General features: G+C 35.0%; 3 protein-coding genes across 3 annotated transcripts; 2 read left to right on the top strand and 1 right to left on the bottom strand.

The window, feature by feature from the left end:
• Positions 1 to 8,848: 8,848 nt before the first annotated feature.
• Positions 8,849 to 9,169, top strand: GGTG_05066 (hypothetical protein; the record flags this gene model as incomplete). The annotated part of the gene is made up of 1 exon (XM_009222865.1): positions 8,849 to 9,169. A coding segment is annotated over one exon (321 nt), but the record flags the coding sequence as incomplete, so codon positions are not given.
• A 1,418-nt stretch (positions 9,170 to 10,587) lies between these two features.
• GGTG_05065 (hypothetical protein) lies at positions 10,588 to 11,506 on the bottom strand (the record flags this gene model as incomplete). The annotated part of the gene is made up of 3 exons (XM_009222864.1): positions 10,588 to 10,735; positions 11,134 to 11,146; positions 11,494 to 11,506. The coding sequence occupies 3 exons, from the start codon at positions 11,504 to 11,506 to the stop codon at positions 10,588 to 10,590; spliced, it is 174 nt and encodes a 57-aa protein (XP_009221128.1).
• Positions 11,507 to 13,741: 2,235 nt separating this feature from the next.
• Positions 13,742 to 14,350, top strand: GGTG_05064 (hypothetical protein; the record flags this gene model as incomplete). The annotated part of the gene is made up of 2 exons (XM_009222863.1): positions 13,742 to 13,844; positions 13,971 to 14,350. Coding segments are annotated over 2 exons (483 nt in total), but the record flags the coding sequence as incomplete, so codon positions are not given.
• Between the last annotated feature and the right edge of the window lie 965 nt (positions 14,351 to 15,315).

Genomic DNA, 15,315 nt, shown 5'->3' with positions numbered 1-15,315 from the left:
GCAAGCAAAGCAAAAGGAAAGCACCGGCAAAGGAACAACTTTCCCGAACCCGCCCGGAACCATTACGCCGGCAAAAGAAAGCACAATTACTTTCCAAACATAATTATTTACTTTTAACAAAGCCATAAGCACCCGAATGGCAAATACAAAAAGTACCGTTACTTTAACGGAAATAACCAAGCACCGGGCCAATAAAAATACGCACGAAAACGTTAATAAAAACGACCACCAATATTTAATTACATAAAAAAAAATAACGATAAAGGATAAGCTATACCATACCGGATACGAACCGTACCCAAAAGCATAACGCGGGGCCGGAAAGCGCGGAACGCTAGCTTTACGCAATAATTACCTAATTGGCCAAACTTTTGCTTATTGGCAGCAATTGCCGGAACCATTTTAAAGCAATAGCGCTTTTTTAAAGCTACATTTTTTATACGTTTTTTTTATAATTTTTCCATATGTTAGCCTTTATTTTTACTTTACCATTACACCTTTTTGGCCGGGGGCACAAAGACGCTTTTTTGCCGGAGCATTTATTAGCAATCGAGCGAACCATAATAAACGGAGCCGGCGGTTTAATACCAATTCGGCACCGGTTCGTAAGCGCAGGGTTTTCCTCCCTAAGCCAAACCCAAAGGTTTCCCCCACGCAACACTTAGCAGTAGCATTAAGGTCTTTTTTATAAATAAAACAGAGTATAAATAAAAAAAAAAAAATGGGTTGTAACGCTTAATGGCTTTTTATTTAGCCAAATTGGCAAAAGCGCAAAGGAATTACACCATTTATAACAAAAAGTTATTAACAATTATAACATGTTTTAAAGCGTAAAAAACAAAGTTACGGAATATGCAAAAACCGTTTTTTATCCTTACAAATTACAAAGCTTTAAAGCATTTTTTAAAACCTTAAATTGTTACCGGAAAATAAGCAAAATGGGCAAAAACGCTATCCCGATTTAATTATAACCTGCAATACAAGTTAAAAAAACACGCAACCATTCCAAACGCATTGTTTAAACGGAATTAAAACGAATTGGGTTTGCCCCGGAAAATTACCTTTTTTAACCCGGTATTATTATATACGGGAATAGCAATTATAAAAAACTAAAAAAAAAATCGAAAAAGGCCCGGTTAAAAACGCAAACGGGTTTAAAAAAGGATTTTTAAAAAAATATAAAACCAAAAAAACAACAAGCAAGCAACATTTTAACAAAAAACCAATTATTCGAAAATTAAAAATTAATAACATTGTAAAATGCAGCAACTAAAAACGATAAAATACACCATTATAAATCCGGGCAATAAAGAAAAACGCAAAACGGTTCCCCCAAACGCCGAAACGAAAGCACAAATTGCAAATTGCTTTTTGTTAGTAAGCGGGGCATTCCAATTTAAAAAGCGTTTTTAACTTTTAAATTAAAAACCATTAAATACGGTTATATTACAAAAAATTTACGCATTGCTAATAATAAAACACGCAAGGAAAAATAATATTTACAGAATCCTGCAGCGTAAATACTATTAAAACGGTATAGCCAAAAATACGGCCCGGTTTGTGCGAAATTGCAACATATGCTGCAAATTGCGCCCGTTACAACAATATAAACAAAATTTATTGCAACTTTTACCGGTACCAAACCGGTTTTAAAAGCAAATTCTAATAAATTTTATAACTGGTTTTTTAGCTTTTAAAAAAAAGCATTAATATATTTAATGGTAATTACGAACAAGTTATTTAAATACGTGCAATTAAAATTTATAACGTTTATAACATTCGAAACGTGCGCGGTACGGTTTAAAAAATGCTAGTAGCAATTTCGGGGCTTTTTTAAAAAAATTATTAATAACCGCGGATTGGATTAAATAAAAAGCTTTTGGATAAAGCTATGCCGCTTGGTAAGCATAAAACAATTGCTATTTTTTTATTTTTATTTTTACAAATAAATAACGGCACGGAAAGGATAAACCAAAAAGTGCAGCATTACATGCGCTGCGTAATTACGTTCGCTTAAAAAAATTAGCTAAAATATATAATAGCTTGTTAATTAGCAATAAATAATAAGGATTTATTCGTAACGGGTTATAATTTAAATAAATTATTGCTAAAATATAACGTTAACCCGGTTTCGAAAAAAAAAAAAAAGGTACCGCTAAAAAGCGAAAAAGCAAAAAAGGCCAAATTCGTGGCACATTTAAAAAAAGGCGTAAATTTAGCAAAAGCAGCAATAACGTTCGTATAATAACGATAAAAATTTAACGCGAACAAGCTCCGCAAACCAGCAAAACGGTACAAAGTTAAAAACGAAATGTAGCTATTTTTAAAAAACATTAAAACAAATAAGTCCAGCAAAAAGCTAAATTAAATTACTAACAAGTACAAAATGGTAACGGTTTTTTCCCCGTTTACAATTACGCTAAACGTGCTAAAAAGCATACATTTTACTTTTTACGTTAAATTGGTAAAGCGGGCGGTTATTAACCCGCTTCCGTTACAAAAAAAAACAAATACAAAACCGGAATTAATATTGGTTTTAACCGAAAAAAACGGGAAAATGTACCAAAAATAAGCAATAAAAAAAATTTTATGCGCTAAAAATAATAAAAGCAAAGCCAAAAAAAGCGGCCCGAAACGTTAAATATTAATTAAATAAATCGAATACAATATAGCTACGTAAAAGCTTTTGGAAAAACTATTGGATATAAAGGCATTGGCAAAATTTAAAGCGCAATGGGGCAACGCCAAAACAAATAACGGCCTGGAAGCATTATATGTGCGCGTAGCACGCAAAAAAAAATTAATAAAAAAAAGGAACGAAAAGGCACGCCGGTTTACGAAAATTTAATTAATTATTTAAATAAAAGCACGCCGGCCCGCAATAAAAAAATTTAAAGAAAAAATATGCCGGAACCAAAAAATACTTTACTGGCTATTTTAAAAATCGATATCGTTAAAAATTGTATTACCGGTATAATTATTACAAGCAAAAAGGAAAAAAGTACCAAAGCGTTCGGCCAGGAACGGAACGGCGCTGCGGCAACGCATAACCTGGTTTTAAAAAATGCAAGCTTTTAAAACGTTGCCGGATTCGAAGCGGCAACGGCAAAAAAACCGAAAAAAAGCAATTAAAACATTTGCAATTTGTTGTTGCGTTTACTGTACAAACAAGCTAAAAAAGTTTTAACGCCGAAACGCTTTATTATAACGGTATTAAATACGTTGCTGCGGTATTAATTAACCCTTGTTGTAATAAACAAAAGCAAAAAAAAATACATTTTTATAGTTATAAAAATTTGCCCGAAAGCATTTATTTAATTAGTTACCCCGGCCGTACAATTACCCCGCAACGGGGTTAAAAGCATAACGCTTAAAATAAAAGCATTGCTAAAAAAAATAGCAATAAAATTATTACCAACAGCAAAAATAAGGCCGAAAAAAAAACAGCGCGTTTTTTATTAGCGCGCTTTTTTTAATTATGCTTGCTAATATCGGTGCAATTCGTAAAAAAATTAAGTTAAAACCGCATTTTTGCGGTTAATACCAAAATTAATAGCGCTAAACCGGGTTAAGCGCACGGGGGTAACAACGTAATTGCCATTAGCTATTACAAAAGCGAACGCTTTATTAACGCGCTAAAATCGAAAATTAACAGCGTAAAATCCATTCGAACGTTTACAAATGGCTTTGCTTTTACGATAAAAATTGTACGATATAACCGTAATGGAAAAAACGCAATTCCAAATTCCAAAGGTTTTGCACATTTAGCAATACCGATTAGCAAAATACAAGGACCCGAAACGATTTCGATACGATTTACGTTAGTATAGCAAATATAAGCAATTTGGATAAAACGGGGAACCGCCGCGTTTTTATTATTAAAATTGCTTTTTATTTCGAAGTTTTTAATAAAGCGCTGGGTTTTTTTAAAAAAAAAAGGATTTTTCCCGAATTTCCAAAAAAAAAAGCTAAAAAGCGCCCGCAGCAGCCAATATAGTAAAAGAAATGTTACAAAGAAGATAGTATATACTGTAAAAGAAAGGTTTTAAGCAAAGATAGCAAATGCTTAAAGCATTAAAAAAGCGGTTCCTTTGCTTAAAAGCGTATAACGCTTTTAAGCATTAAAAAGGAAGTTTAGTAAGCAAAAAGGACGCGGGAGTTACGTATATATAAAGGGCAAAAGCTTTTACGTATTAAAAGCACGGGCGAAACCGCCCGGCAGAAAGCGGGGGGCGTTAAAAAGACGGGCGAAACCGCCCGGTAGAAAGGGGGGAAGGGGGCGCTGGCAGCCAGTCGGGCACGGACCCCCCCGGGGATATGCCGGCGAGTTACCGGTATTGCGGCCAAAGCATAACAGCGAAGTTAAAAGATAAGGTAAATTTTAAATTGCACGAAGGCGCATGGAGCGCGGAAAATTTATAAAACCGACCTTTCGTGCCCGAAGGGGCATAAAGGAAAGGGAAGTTAGAAAAGGAACAATTTTTGTTAGTAATAGCACTTTTGGTAAGAGATTTACGGAGGTTTAACAAAGGAAACACCGCATCCGGCCCGTAACTTGGTAATTACCCGCTTTTGCACCGATTAACTTTTAACATTACGGAGCTTTGCACTTTAAATCCTTTCCTTTTTAAAGCATATTATTGCGCTTTAATATTTTTATTACAGCAATTGTACTTATTTTATAAACCGGGCAATGGATAAATTTTTTTTTAATTGCCGTTTATTAATTAAATAAATACGTATCGAAAAAAGCTTTCCAACTTTTATTTATTAAATTTGTTTTAAAAGCAACGTTTTTAATTTCTGGTTTAAAAAAGTTAAACGCTATTGCTAAACCGTAATAAAAAATAGCGCTATTAAAGTTATTGCGTTGCTTGCTTTCCTTTTTTTTTGTTTCCTTTACGGCTGTACGGGTTACGGCGCGGATCGCTTTAAACGTAGCTATTGGCAAATTCGGTAAAAGCGCGTTAAAAAAAAAGCTTTGGGCGAAAGCAAAAGGCCCGTTTTTTTGCGGGGTTAGCCTTTGCCTTTTTTAGCAAAAGGAAAAGAAAGCGGCGTTTTTTGCTTATTTGGGTTTATTTCGAACAAATTTTTAAAAGTATTAAACGCTTTTGGTATTGCAATTAAAGGCGCTGCAAAAGTACCGCTTGTAATTGCAATTGGTATATCCGGTTTTAAAGTAAGCAAAAACCGGTTTATTGCTTTATAAAGTAAAGCAAGTTTTAACGGTTTAAAGGTTATTTTTTGGGTTTGTTATTACTTTTACCTTTTACCGGTGGGAAGTTATTGCTTTTTCCAAGCCGTATAAAGCCGTAATACGAATTGCCCATACGTAAAAAGCCTGTATTACGCATTTGCTCCGCTTTATGGCCATTTTTTAAAGCATTTAAAATTAAAAATTTGTACGCGTTTGGATCCGGCCCGTTAACCGAATCCTTTACGGCTTTAACCTTTATGGTTACGATAAAATTTGGCTTTTTTACCCCCAATTTTTAACTTTAATGCTTGGTAACGAAAGTAAATGCTTAAAATTCGTTCGGTTAAAAAAGCCCCAGCGCATTAGCAATTTCTTTTCGGGTTACAAACGGGTTTTCCGTTTTGTTATATTTAACCAATAAATTATAAGTAATTACGTTAATTGGGTTTTTTTTTTGCTTGCTTTTAAAAAAAACTTTTTTTATTAAATTTAACGTTTTTTATAATTATTACTTTTTTTTTAACGAAATTTAAATTTGGTAAATGTTAAAGGCTTGGTAGCTTATTAAATATTTAACCCCGGCACGAAAGTTAATTTTAAAATGCTTAAAATTCGCGTTATGGAACCTTTTTACGTTTAAAAAATAAACTTTGCACCCATAAGCGTAAATGCCGTTCCAATCCGGTTTTAAATTGGTTGTTAAACCCGTAAAAAGTTTCGGGGCGTAATACCGGAATTACCCCCGAAATTAATTTAAAAAAATATTGTTAAAAGCGCGCATGCTTTTCGATAGTAAAGGATTTATGTTTTTTAGCTAAACGGCAGCGTACACCGCTTTCGGTTATAAATGCTTAAAAAATTTTGCGCTTTTACGCATGCGTATTTTTTTCGTAATAACGTTTTGTTCCGTACGTTTAATTATTTCGTTGGGTTCGTAAATGTATAACGGTAAAGTTTTAATAACAATACCTTTAATTTAAACCCATTTTTCGTATTCCAAAAATCTTTTTACAAATATAATAAACTTTTTTTGGTTGTGTTTAAAAGTAACAACAAGCAATTTATAATGTTTTTTTACTTATGCTTTCCATTTTTTTAAGATTTTGGTAACCGTTAATTCCTTTTTGTTTGGGAATGTAAAGCTTTAAATTTTGCCGCTGTATTTATTTATTAATAGCAAAACTGTTGGAACCTACTTGTTAAGCGCATGCACAAGCTTTGGAAAACCGCTATGCACAGATCCGGAATCTGTGCACCAACCATTTAAAGCTCCTTTGTACTTATATAAGGAGGTTGGATCCGTCCCTCTCTTCCAGCAAAATTCCTTCCTCCTTAAACTTAAATAATAACATTTTAATTTAATTACCTTTTGATAATTATTAACCCTTAGTTTTACGCCGTTTGGAAATTTACGAGCATAAAATTCCACTTTAAAGTTTTTTTTACATTAATTAATGTTGCAAAAAGCAATACAAAAAAGCAAAAAAAAGGGTCCTTTAGTTAACTAAGGTTAAGTAAAAGATTCAAAAGCTAAAAATTATTGGTTCGACGTTTGGCAGCGCATTTTTCATTTGCTTTCGGCCATTAAAATCGAAAAAGCTTTGAAAGGGGGCGCTATGCAATCCCTTAAGCTAACATTTTAACCCGGTTTAAACAATTAGGACGGATTGCTTTAAGTAATACCGCTTACCATCCTTTTTACCATTTTATTATGGAAAAAGGAGAATCCTCCGCTTACGCAATCCTTAATAAGCAGGATTAAAGCCCGACAAGCACAAAAATATTTCGTAAAAAACAAGCACTTTATGCAAAGAAAGTTATTAACACTTTAAACCTTCCTTTAAACCTTTTGTTAATCCTTTATTTCCTTTTTTTTAACCACCCCAATGTTAGGGGTTAATCGGTGCAAAGGCGGGTAGTTACCGGGTTACGGGCCGGATGCGGTGTTTCTTTTGTTAAGCCTCCGTAAATCTCTTACCAAAGGTGCTATCGCTAATAAAAATTGTTCCTTTTTTAACTTCCCCTTCCTTTATGCCCTTTCGGGCACCCGGGGTCGGTTTTTTAAATTTTTTGCGCTTTAAGCGCTTTCGTGCAATTTAAGCTTTACTTTATTTTTTAGCTTTGCCATTATGCTTTGGCCGCAATACCGGTAACTTGCCGGCATATTCCTAAAGGGTCCGTGCCCGGTTGGTTGCTAGCGCCCTTTTTTTTTTTTTGCCGGGCGGTTTTGCCCGTGCATTTAACGCTTTTCGCTTTTTGCCGGGCGATTTCGCCCGTGCTTTTAACATATTGCCCCTTTCCGATACGGTTTGTTCCAAGCCGTTTATACCGCGCGTGCAACCCCGTAAATAGCCGGTAGCTTACGGTATTTCGCCAAACCGCTATTAAAAGTACGGGCGAAACCGCCCGGCAAAAAACGGGAAGCGTTAAATGTACGGGCGAAACCGCCCGGTAAAAAAAAAAAGGGGCGCTAGCAACCAACCGGGCACGAACTTCCCGGGAATATGCTAGCAAGCTACCGGTATCGCGGCCAAAGCATAATAGCGAAGCTAAAAAATAAAATAAAGCTTAAATTGCACGAAAGCGTTTAAAGCGCGAAAATTTTAAAAAACCAACCCCGGGTGCCCGAAAGGGCACGAAAAAAAAAAGGTTAAAAAAAACAATTTTTGTTGGCGATAGCACTTTTGGTAAAAAATTTACGGAAGCTTAATAAAAAAAACATTGCATTCGGCCCGTAACCCGGTAATTACCCGCTTTTGCATTAATTAACCTTTAATATATTGTTCCTTTTTTTATACTTTTTTTATTTGGGGAGCAAGCCCGGGTAATTACCGGAAAGGATCGAATAAATTTAAAAAAGGCATTTGCGACCTCGCACCGTTTATAATAACGCCCGACGCTACGTCGAGCACGTTGGAAAGGGCCGTTAAATTACCGGAACAAAATACCAAAGGAACCCTGCAAATTCTTAACAATTTTGAAAACCTTTCCGTAAAGGAATTGCAAAAAATAAACGACGCGCTGGAAGCTTAAAGCAAACGCGCCCGTTTAATCCAAAAAATCCAAAATAAAGGGTTAAAATATGCGCATAAAAGTTTAAACAAAAATAAAAAAAATACTTTTAAGCAATAAAAAGGTTTTACGTAAAACAAAATTACTTTTAAGCTTTTTATGCTTAAAAAGTCGGTAATTTAGCAAAATATCGCCCATTACATTAATAATTACAAATTTATTTTTAAAAGCAAAAAGGAACGCTACGGTAAGGACCGTGTAAAAATTTAAATAACTTTTAGCACTTTCGACCATTATTAACGGGCATAATGGACAAAATACAAACAAATGCATTACTTAAATACCGGGGTATTGTTTATTTAGGCCGATTTTTCGCGATAGCTTTAAACAAAATCGAAAAACCCTAATTTGCAAATGTAACTAGCAATTAAAAAGCTCGCGGAAAATACCGTTATTAAATAAAAGGATTACGAATTGTTTAAAACGTTCCGAATTTGTTGGGATTTAATAAAAGATAACCTTTTCGAATTAGCACCCAAATAAATAAGGACAATATTGCTTTTTAACCGGCTCCGCCTCGAAATCCAAAAACGGGTAACATTTAAAAGCTTTCCTTACATTATGGAAAAATTGCAAGCCAAAGCCTTTAAAGCAAAAATAATATCGGAACCGCATAAAAGGATCCCGGGGGATACAAATATCCTAACCTTTAAAAAGCCGGTTATTTGCTTTAAATGCGGGCAATTAGGCTATATCGCTGTAGCATGCAAAATACGAACGGATAACCCGAAAACCCCGTTAGCTTTAGCAACCATACAAAAGGCAAAAAGGAAAAGGCCCGAAGTACGGTGTTACGGGTATAAGGAATTGGGCTATATCCGGCCGGCGTGCCCCAAAAAAAGCAAAATATCGCTATTTAATTCGATACCGCTATTTGGCCGTTTAGGCACCGGGGCTTAAAAGTGCGCCCCGGCGGCTAAAACGCGTTAAAAAACCGAAATGTATTTACGGATTAATGGTCGCCGGGTAAAGTTAAAAGCGTTGGTTAATAATAAAAACGACGTTAATTTGCTGCACAACCGTTTTTTAATAAAAGCAAAAAAGATACCGGTACCAAACGGGGGCTATTTGGCGTAACTCGATACTAAGAAACGCATGCTTACGCTAAGGGTAAAGGAATACAAAACTTGGGTAACGGATAGCTAGGGAATAACCCGAAAATTAATAGTATTTTACGTAATAATGCCCCGGGCCGGGTACGACATTACGTTAAGCATGCTTTAGCTTTAACAAAAAAATATTAAAATCCGGTTTGGGGATATAAAGTGGAAGTTTCCGGTAACCACCAAAAAGGTTAAAATAATTTTGTTGGAAATAGCCAAAAAGCTAATTTAATCGGGACAAGCAATAGCTGTACTAACGGTTGCACGCTCGAAAACCCCGAAAAACCCCGGGAAAAAGCTAAAAACTTTCCCGAAATGGGTTAAAAAAATAATTGCAAAACATGCGCAACTTTATAAATTAAACCTTTTGCTAAAATATACAAATTAAAACCACGCAATTAAATTAAAAAAAAAAATAATGCCGCCTTACGAAAGCATTTATTTTTTATCCAAAAAGGAATTAAAAACCTTTCGGGGGTACTTTAACGAAGTTATAGCAAAAGGTTAAATCCGGCATTTAACCAACCCCGCTAGCGCTAAAATCCTATTCGTTTTAAAAAAGGACGGAAAGCTTCGCTTTTGTATCGATTATCGGGGTTTTAATAAAATTACCAAAAAAAACCGGTTAACATTCCCGCTAATTTACGAAATATTTAACCGGGTATTTAAAAGCCAGTATTTTATTAAATTGGATTTAAAAAACGCTTATTACAAAATACGGATCCAATAAAAAAACGAATGGAAAATTGCTTTTCGCTGCAAATATGGACATTACAAATACTTAGTAATGCTTTTTGGTTTGGCCAACGCCTTAACAACGTTCCAAAACTTTATTAATATAGCGCTTGGGGAATTAATTAATAACAATTGCATCGTATATTTAAATAACATTTTTATTTTTTCGAAAATACAAAAAAAGCACCGCAAAGCAATAAAAACGGTGCTAAAACGATTCGAACGGTTTAAACTTTACGTTAGCCCGGCCAAATGCAAATTCGAAACGAATAGTATTAACTTTTTAAAGTTTAGGATAACCAAATTCGGGATCGAAATTTTGCCGGATAAAATTGCTACGATTTTAAAGTAAAGGATACCGGAAAGCGTTAAAAACATCCAGGTATTTTTAAACTTTACGGGGTATTATTGGAAATTTGTAAAGGGCTACGCGAAAATTACTGTACTTTTAACGGATTTTTTTAGCAAAAATACCGTATTTTACTTAAAAAATGTTGCGAAAAAGGCTTTTTGCAAATTAAAGCTGCTATTTACGAAAGCTCCGGTATTGGTACATTTTAACCTTTCGAAACCGCTATACGTACGAACCAACGCTTTGGCTTTCGCGATAAAAGCGGTGTTATTGTAACTGCAAAACGGCCGGTAGCACTTAGTAATTTATATATCGAAAAAATTGCAACAAAAAAAGCTACGTTATACAATTTTTAATTTAAAATTGCTAGCAATCGTAAAAGTTTTCGAAAAGTAACGGCATTACTTAGTTTATTTACAAAAAATTATTAAAATAATTACTAACCATTTAAATTATACCCATATTTTAATAAAGGAAAAAGTAACAAAGCGCTAAGCAAAATGGCTCGAAAATTTAACAAAGTATAACTTTACGATTAAATGGAAGCTAAAATACCGAAACCCCGCGGATGGCTTGTTAAAACGTTCCCAAAACATATTAATAAACGGGAAAGCCAATATAGCAAAAAAAAATTCCAAAGCAATTTGTTAGCCAAATTTCGAAAAGCAACTTACGTAAGGACGATTACTATTAAAAAAAACACTAAAACGATATTAAAACGCATTTTCGAAGCACAAATAAAAAACGATTTCGTTTAAAGCGGTATTTGGAAAAATAAGCTTAACGTTTAAAAAATTAGCAACGGTTTGTTTAAATATAAAAAAAAAGTTTAGGTTCCGAATTTAGCACCGTTTAAGCAAATAATGCTTTAAAAACAATACGATAGCCCAACAAAAGGTTACAAAAGCATAGCCAAAACTTTAAAAAAGCTTAAACGGCAGTTTAAATGGCCGGGTATAGCTAAAAACGTACGCAAATACGTACGGACGTATTAAATATACCAATAAATAAAACCAAAAATACAAATACCTTACGGGTTGCTAGCATTTTTGCCCGTACCAAACCGCCCGGAACAAAAGTTATTAATGGATTTTATTAAAAAGCTTTTAACGTTAATAAATAAAACCGGCAAAAAGCGCGACGCAATATTGGTAATGGTCGACCGGTTTACCAAATATAACTTTTTTATTCCAACGTCCATAAAGTTAATTAATAAAAAATTGGGAAGCCTTTTATTTGCATACGTTTAAGGGTTGTTAGGAACGCCCAAAAGGATTGTATCGAACCGGAACAAGCTATTTACAAACGGGTTTTAAACAACCTTTGCCGGACATTTAAAGGTTGCAAAAAAGCTATTAATAACATATCACTTTTAAACCAACGGGCAAACGGAACGGACGAACCAAGCAATAAAGCATTATTTTCGGTGCTTTTGCTACGAAAAGCAAAACGATTGGGCGTTGCTATTGTACCTGGCAACGTAAATGCATAATACGAACGTGCATTTAAAATCGCAAAAAACCCCGGCGTTTTTGCTAATAAAGTTTTACTTACGAAAGCTTTATAACTTTCGGGTAATTAAAAAAAAACTTTCGGTAGCGGTTAAAATTAAGGCGGGGGCTTTGGAAGCAATTAAAAAACAAGCCAAAAAATTGCTAAAAAAAGCAAATAATACGTACAAAAAGTATTATAACAAAGGCAAAACCCCGGTACCTTTCGGGGTGGGCAATTGGGTATTGCTAAGTACGGCAAACATTAAAATAAAAAAGCCGTTAAAAAAACTATCGAATAAATGGTTGGGACCTTTCCAGGTCCTAAAAATGGTTGGGTTAGCCGGTTTAGCGTTTTGGTTAAAGCTTTCGGTAAATTACCGGATACATAACGTATTCCCGGCAAATTTATTGCAAGCGTTTAAAAAAAAGCCCGGCGAAAAACCAAAAAATAAGGAATTAAAAATCGAAGGAAAAAAAAAGGATCGCTTTAAAATAAAAATTTTGCTAAAATACAAAAGGCCTTTGCAAAAACGAAAATACCTAATTAAATAAATAAATTACAACAAATCGAAAAATTCGTAGATTTTAAAAAAGGATATTACGAAAAAAATTGTTTAAACGTATAAAGCAAGCTTATTGGAAGCAAGCTTATAAAATAAGGAAAATACCGAACCCTAACGGGTAAATACCCGGAAAAAACGGGGGTATTACAAAAAAGGAATAACAAAAGCTAAAAAAATGGCCCAAAAAAATGTTTTAACGTGCCGAACCGGCTAGCCACCGAAAAAAAACGTAAAAAAACCCATAAACGGCTTATAATAGCCGTAAAATATCGTGCCCTATAAACAAAAAGTTAAATGGGAACGGTATAATACGGGGAACGCCCCAAATTAATGGTACGACATATTTAAATCCTAAAGGACATGCAAAGTGTAACACATTTTGGAAAGCCCGTAAAAAGCATGCTTGGCGCGATACGCCAAAGTAATTACCGCATTTTAAACGTACGTCGTGGTAAAAAACACCATTGTTTGCCCGAAAAAAAAAATAAAAAAACCTTTGAATAATACGGCAAACGGGCTTAAGCGTTCGGGTAACGGCAAATGCATGTCGGCGGTATTTAAACCCATTAAAAAACGAAAAAAAAGCATTTTAAAATTATTTATTGGGGCATTAAAACCTAACTAGTAATTAAAAACATTAAAACCTTGCAATGCTGCAAAAGCAATATAACGAAAGGAAATTGTAATTTTAATTGTAATAAATTAATAAAAAAAATTTAAAATTAATTACTTTTTAAAAAAGGAATACTAATAATTAATTAAAAAATATGTAAAAAAATTAATTAAATGCCGTATCCAAAAAAACCAAAACCTTCGAAAATTACGTTCCTTTCGCTAGCGCTACAATCGTTACCGTTAAAATCGTTGGCGTTAAAAGCGGCACTTTCCGGCGCTAATACGGACGCCGCATTTTTACGGGAAGCCGCGCGGTTATAAATTTAAATATCCGAATGCGCCGTAATCGTAGCAAAGCTAGCGGTAATGTTACCAAAAAAAACAATTATACCTTTTTCGAAACGTTTAAAAAATGCCTTTATTTTGTTAAAAAAATTACCGATGCTAGCTAAAGTTTAAGCTTGCTTTTTCGTTTAAACGGCAATAACGTAAAGCTATTGGGAAATGTTTTAAATAGCTTTTAATATCGTAGCGCTAGCAATTTTGCGCTGGATGCGCTTTTAAATAACGGCTTAACGTTTGTAGCGCGCAAATTGCTCGGTTAATATGGTATAAAAGGATTTAACCTTTTAAATAACCTTGCGGGCGCGAAATTAAGCTTTGGTAAACTTTTCGAAAAGCTTCGGTATCGTTTTGGGCAATCGCTTGTAAACGGTATTTAAAATTTTATAAAAGTTTTGGGCCATTTCCCAAAACCATTTAAAAAGCTTAACGCAAACCTTATTGCTAACCACGTTTTTGTAATAAATATATTTGGAAAATCCCGTACAATTATCGAAGCATATCGGCATACAAAGGTTAACGGCATAATTTTAATATGCTTAACAACCAAAATAACGGTTACAAAATACCGTACGCTCCGTATAATTATTTTTAAAAAGGGGCAAATAAATAAGGTTTTAATTATCGCCCCATTAAAAATCGATAACCTCCCGCAACGGGAGCGCGTTACGAACATTTATATAAAGCAAAAAAAAGGCAATATCCGTTTCGGGGGCAGGTTTATTGGAATCGAAAGCGTTGCGGCGGCGTTCGTTGCGCGCTTTACGCTTTTTTTTGGCGGAGGTTTTTTTGCCGCGGCGGTTAAAACCCGCCGGGGGGTTACCGGCAAAACGCTTGCGGAAGTTTTAAAAGGTTGCAAACGCAAAAGGGCCCGATGAACCCGCAACATTTAAAAAGCTTACCGAAAGGTTACCGGCAAAGCGATCGTTAGGGATTTAAAAGATTAAAGGTTCCGGCAAAACCAAATTCGAATTTAACTAAACCACGATAATTAAGGAAAATACCAAAGGGTCGCCAAAAAGGGCCAACGGGCCGGTTAGGACCGAAAAACCCAAAACGAATACCCAAAAAAACATTACTTTCTTTACGTAATCGGGTACAAAGGATAACATTTACAGCTACCGGTTAAATCCAAGTATCCAAAAGGAACGGCCAAATACTAATTACTTACGGTTACAATCGTTAAAATTATTAAAATGGTTATTAAATGTACAAAAAGGAAAAAAAAAGGGCTCGTAGCTTTAAACGGGAAAAAAAGCCTTTTATATACCGGTACGGACCTATTTTTCCGAATGCTATAAAGCTTTACAACCGGTTTCTTTAAGCGTTACCGGGCATCGGGGCGGCTTAGCGAAATACCGTAAGTTACCGGTTACTTACGGGGTTGCACGCGCGGCATAAACGGCTTAGGACAAGCCGTATCGAAAGGGGGCAATATGTTAAAAGCACGGGCAAAACCGCCCAGCAAAAAGCGGAAAGCGTTAAATGCACGGGCAAAACCGCCCGGTAAAAAAAGAAAAAGGGGGCGTTAGCAACCAACCGGGCACGGACCCCCTAAAAACATGCTAGCGAATTACCGGTATCGCGGCCAAAATATAATGGCGAAATTAAAAAATAGGGTAAAGTTTAAATTGTACGAAAGCGCTTGGAACGCGGAAAATTTAAAAAACCGACCCCGGGTGCCCGAAAGGGCACGAAAAAAGGGGAGGTTAAAAAAAAACAATTTTTGTTAGCGATAACACTTTTGGTAAGAAATTTACGGAGGTTTAACAAAGGAAACACCGCATCCGGCCCGTAACCCGGTAACCACCCGCCTTTGCACCGATTAACCTTTAACAGCCGC

The sequence above is a fragment of the Gaeumannomyces tritici genome (assembly GCF_000145635.1).
Source record: "Gaeumannomyces tritici R3-111a-1 unplaced genomic scaffold supercont2.2, whole genome shotgun sequence".
In the NCBI taxonomy this organism is placed as follows: domain Eukaryota; kingdom Fungi; phylum Ascomycota; class Sordariomycetes; order Magnaporthales; family Magnaporthaceae; genus Gaeumannomyces; species Gaeumannomyces tritici.
Note: the sequence above shows the minus strand (reverse complement) of the source record. Positions and strands in the feature narration are given on the sequence as shown.